The sequence below is a fragment of a genome, unplaced genomic scaffold, assembly GCF_019419815.1.
Source record: "Pyrus x bretschneideri cultivar Hongxiangsu unplaced genomic scaffold, Pyrus_bretschneideri_v1 Contig10, whole genome shotgun sequence".
NCBI lineage: Eukaryota > Viridiplantae > Streptophyta > Magnoliopsida > Rosales > Rosaceae > Pyrus > Pyrus x bretschneideri.
In genome coordinates this window covers 9,397,656-9,401,847 of record NW_025999391.1, presented here as the reverse complement: position 1 = coordinate 9,401,847, position 4,192 = coordinate 9,397,656, and the positions used below count along the sequence as shown (strand labels likewise).

General features: G+C 39.3%; 1 protein-coding gene across 1 annotated transcript; it reads left to right on the top strand.

Annotated features, from left to right (window-relative positions):
* Positions 1-3,704, top strand: LOC125470168 (plastid division protein PDV2-like). The gene is made up of 2 exons (XM_048568767.1): positions 1-431; positions 2,837-3,704. Exons 1-2 carry the CDS (start codon positions 183-185, stop codon positions 3,473-3,475), a joined length of 888 nt encoding a protein of 295 aa, XP_048424724.1. The 5' UTR covers positions 1-182; the 3' UTR covers positions 3,476-3,704.
* Positions 3,705-4,192: the final 488 nt, after the last annotated feature.

The window sequence follows — 4,192 nt, the reverse complement described above, 5'->3', positions numbered from 1 at the left end:
CGGTTTAAACCCAAAACCGAAACTCCAGTACGGTTCTATTTTGGCGGTACTGATAAACCTTCCTTTCCTCTACTCTCCTCTCCCCAATTGAAACAAACCAGCCAAACCCTTTCAATTTCCAGCCCCTTCAACTCTCTCTCTCTCTCTCTCTCTCTCTCTCTCGCTCTAGAAAGAAAGAAGAGATGGAAGAAGAGGGCATTGGGTTGGTTCTGGGAAGAGCCACAGAGCTGAGATTGAAGATCAGCAACTGCATCCACAAAGCAAATCACCCACCACCCAAGAGAGAAAATGGAATCTACGCCGACGGCGAAGCAACAGACAAAGTAGCAGAAGAAAACGAAGAAGAGGAAGTGGAAGAGGAAGAGGCACATAAGCTTTTCAACATCTGCGACGCCCTTGAATCCCTTGAGAACCAGCTCTCTTCCTTACAGGTTTGTTTGCCGCCGCTAAACCCAATTTCTTTAGGGAGGGAGAAAGATTACAAAAAAAAACCCTAATTTTTGCTGCACTAGAATGTCATTTGAGATTGGGTAGCTTAAAGTTTGAAACTTTACATTTTTCATGTATGTAATTATTGTAGTATGCTGTGTTCAATGCTTGAGTTTAGGGTTTAATTTCTTTCCATGTTGGTTTATACATGAACTATTTCTGAATGCTAAATTGCTGTTGTTTCGGTTTGTTTAAGAAAAACAATTACATCAAAAAGAGGGATGGGGGGTGTTGTTTCATGTACAGAATGCTCGAAAGATGTGTCTCACTGGTAGGATACCGATACTCCAATCATTATATGAAATATATTATTCTCACACAAATGAACTACGGAGTTGAGGATGAAGTGGGTTCCCTCATTCTGGTACCGTGAGGCATGATTGTCGTTGGTTACAACAGTGCTCAGCCTATTCTTAGGTGATGCAGGGCTTACTGGGGCTGAGCCCTTGTCTGTGCTTGCACACACCATTCGTTACCCATCAATGGAAATTAAATACGTGGCTGAGTTTGTGTACCCATCTATGGGAACTTTTATATGCTAATTATTTGCATTTTCATGTTAATGTTTAGAAATTGAAAATTAAGAAATGGCGTCACCTCCTATATCAGGTCTCGTAATGAAACTTACGTCCTATGAAATCACTGAGTGTTGTGCATGCACAGGTTTTAAATTTGTGAAACTGCAGAAGACTTTGCAAGTACCGTGTAATTGGGGCTTAACTTTTGTTTTGTTTGGGGCGGGGGTGGTGGGGTGGTGGAAGAGATGAAAAAAAAAGAAAAAAAAAAAACCCTAATTTAACTGCACTTGTTTGTCAGATGCAATTGGGGCTTAACTTTTAAATCTTTAGTGTCATTTATGTGTATATATGTGTCTCCTAGTTTGCTCTGTTAAATGGGGTGGCTTATGCTTCACTTTGGATTTAATTTCTTTACTAAAACTGTTACTTGGGCATTATTTATTAGGATCTTTAACAGTCTTCATCTTTGCATCATCACCTCCTATAACAGGTTGGGTAGGATGTAAGTTTGAGATAACTGAGGCTGCATTTGTCACATAGGATTGGCTTGGTTAGGATACTCACTAGATTCGAAGAATATGGAAGGAAAAAATGCATGACAACTTCCAATGTTGTCCAAGTTGAAAGTAGAAGATAGAGTAGTCATGAAAGAATATTATCCCCTTTAAATCCCCAAAAAATGGAAGGATTAGAAGGGTTGACTTTCCTTCATGAGTACTCATCTTCTACCTTCAACATGGACAATACGTGGAAGTTTCCATCCATTTCTTCCTTTAAAATCTAGTGAGTTATTTTAGGAAAGTTGCATGTGCAGAAATCTACTTGTAAATCACATATGACGTGAAGAAAATGTGTTTTGTTTTTTATGCTTAAGCAAAACATAATGTCAATGTCATTATCGAATTGCTAAGCAAATTTTTGCATCACGTAATGGCCATAGTGAACAAAATAGAAGTCAACCTCCCATCGAAGTTTTTCTTCTCCTTGTGTTGAACCCATTGGAGGCAAAGTGAACGAATTGAAGGAATCAGATAATTGAAGTTGAAAACATCTGTATGTTTATTGATACTCCTTATATAGGCATACAAAACACTAAGATAACTAAGCCCAAAAAGTAGATCATTAGTATTCTTTCCTCGAAGGATCAATCATCAAGGCTTTAGATATTTTACACAACTCTATTTAGAGAGAAGCCCAATGATTCAAGGAACCAATGATTTCAAATTACAAAACTTTTACATAACCCAATACCCATAGTTGGCTAGAAAGGCTGGACTTGTGGTTCATTGAACTTCCATGCAAATGAACTACATACTTGTCATTTTTGTGCTCACATTAAATTACAGAGGGTTCCTATTTAACCATGGAGGAAGGCATTAGATTTATGTTTACGGAGATTCGTGAATTAGTAATTGACATGTGGATTTTTGGAAATTCTTAAGAGTCTGAGACATACTGTTATACATATTGTCAAACCCTTTTATGAGGATGAATGAATTGGAATCTTTTGTCAGCACTGGTGAGTGATTTTCACCCGCTAGTATAATTTTCAACCATACTGATGCATTACACAAATTATTTGCTTGACATAAATTATTCTGAGTGTCTTCATTCCATCTGTTGCTAAGCACTTCTGATCGAATTCTTATCGATGTCCAAGTGTTAACATGATTTTATCATCATTTTTAACTAGTGATTGCCCTTTCCAGGGAAACCATACTGCCAGTGAGTTCATCATAATGTTTTTGATTTATAATAAGAGCTATATTAGTCAAGAATGGACCTGTTTTATAATATAGGTTTTGAATTTTGTTTTGTTTTATCATCAGGCTTTGCAACAGCAGCAAACGTATGAAAGGGAAGTTGCCCTTTCTGAGATTGAAAGCAGCCGCAAGATGCTACTCGACAAACTTAAAGAGTACAAAGGGGAGGAATTAGAAGTTTTACGTGAGGCTTCTGCTTTTGCGGGTGAAACAGTAGAGCACAACAATGATCTTTTGCTTCCTCCATATCCAAGCCGCTCTCCACACATTCTTTCTGTAGAAAATGGCTATTTACCACCTGCACACAAGTCTCCACGAAATGGGATAACCTCTGGTGATCCGACAAATGAAGCGAAGAAGAATTTGAGTGAGACAGATAAGATGCAAAGTGGATCCAAAAACTCAAAGGGGTTGGGATTTTTCTTAAGCACTGCAGCCAAGACCTTGCTTACTATTGTTGGTGTGGCATCTGTATTAAGCCTGTCTGGTTTTGGGCCTAAACTTGTGAGAAGTAATGCTATTTTCAAAATATCCGGTCTTTCTCAGCAACCACAAACTAAAGAACAGAGATCAACCATTGAATGCCCCCCCGGTAGAGTCCTTGTGGTGGAAGATGGGAAGGGGCGATGCGTTGTGAAAGAGAGAGTTGAAGTTCCCTTCTCTTCAGTTGTTGCAAGACCAGATGTAAACTATGGGTGCGGTTAAACGTTTCCTCCTTCCATCTTTTTGTATATCTTGTTTCGTTGTCATAAGCTGTAATAGAGATCTGATCTCTAATGATCTGAGCTGTCCTAATCTTTCACGAGTAGTGCTTCCTGAGCATAGAAGTAGTTCAGGGTATTTGGAGGGTGCTTGGTTCTGGCTGAACTTCTTTAAAATGTACAGTGGAAAATCTGCTGTTTTAAGATCCAATGATTGCAGCGTCAAGTCTCGAGTCGGGTTGTTTAATTAGATAATGGTGGAGTAACGAAACCCAACTTCGATTTTGCTTACTGAAATTTGTTCTGGGTTCATCCGTTGTCTGTGTGATGCTCCGTGTGGAGTTGTGATTGGTTACCTTCTGTGAGCTTAAACCTCTGAGGTTTCTCTTATGAACTGCAGATGTTCTTTTACTAGCATTACTCGTCTCCACCAATCTTGACTAATAGTTGCCATGAAAAAGTGGATGGAAGTGGGTATTGCCATCCCCCAGTCGTAACTCTGACGAAACACCTCGTGGTGTTGGTTCTCTCTCATGTACTCGGGGGGGGGGGGGGGGGGGGGGGGCGGGGCGGGGAGTTGTTATGTGGTGTGGAGTATATAAAATAGCACTCAAATTAAATCCTTTTATTGACAATTATAATAAAGATGTAAGTAGGGATCGTTTTAGGTTGGGGATTTGGAGGGATTGCTAATCTACTCTAAACTGACTTAAAAACATAA

Coding starts and splice junctions, on each gene's coding strand:
- LOC125470168 (XM_048568767.1), top strand. CDS start 183: ATGGAAGAAGAGGGCATTGGGTTGGTTCTGGGAAGAGCCACAGAGCTG. Junction 432..2,836: donor ACCAGCTCTCTTCCTTACAG/GTTTGTTTGCCG, acceptor TTTTATCATCAG/GCTTTGCAACAGCAGCAAAC.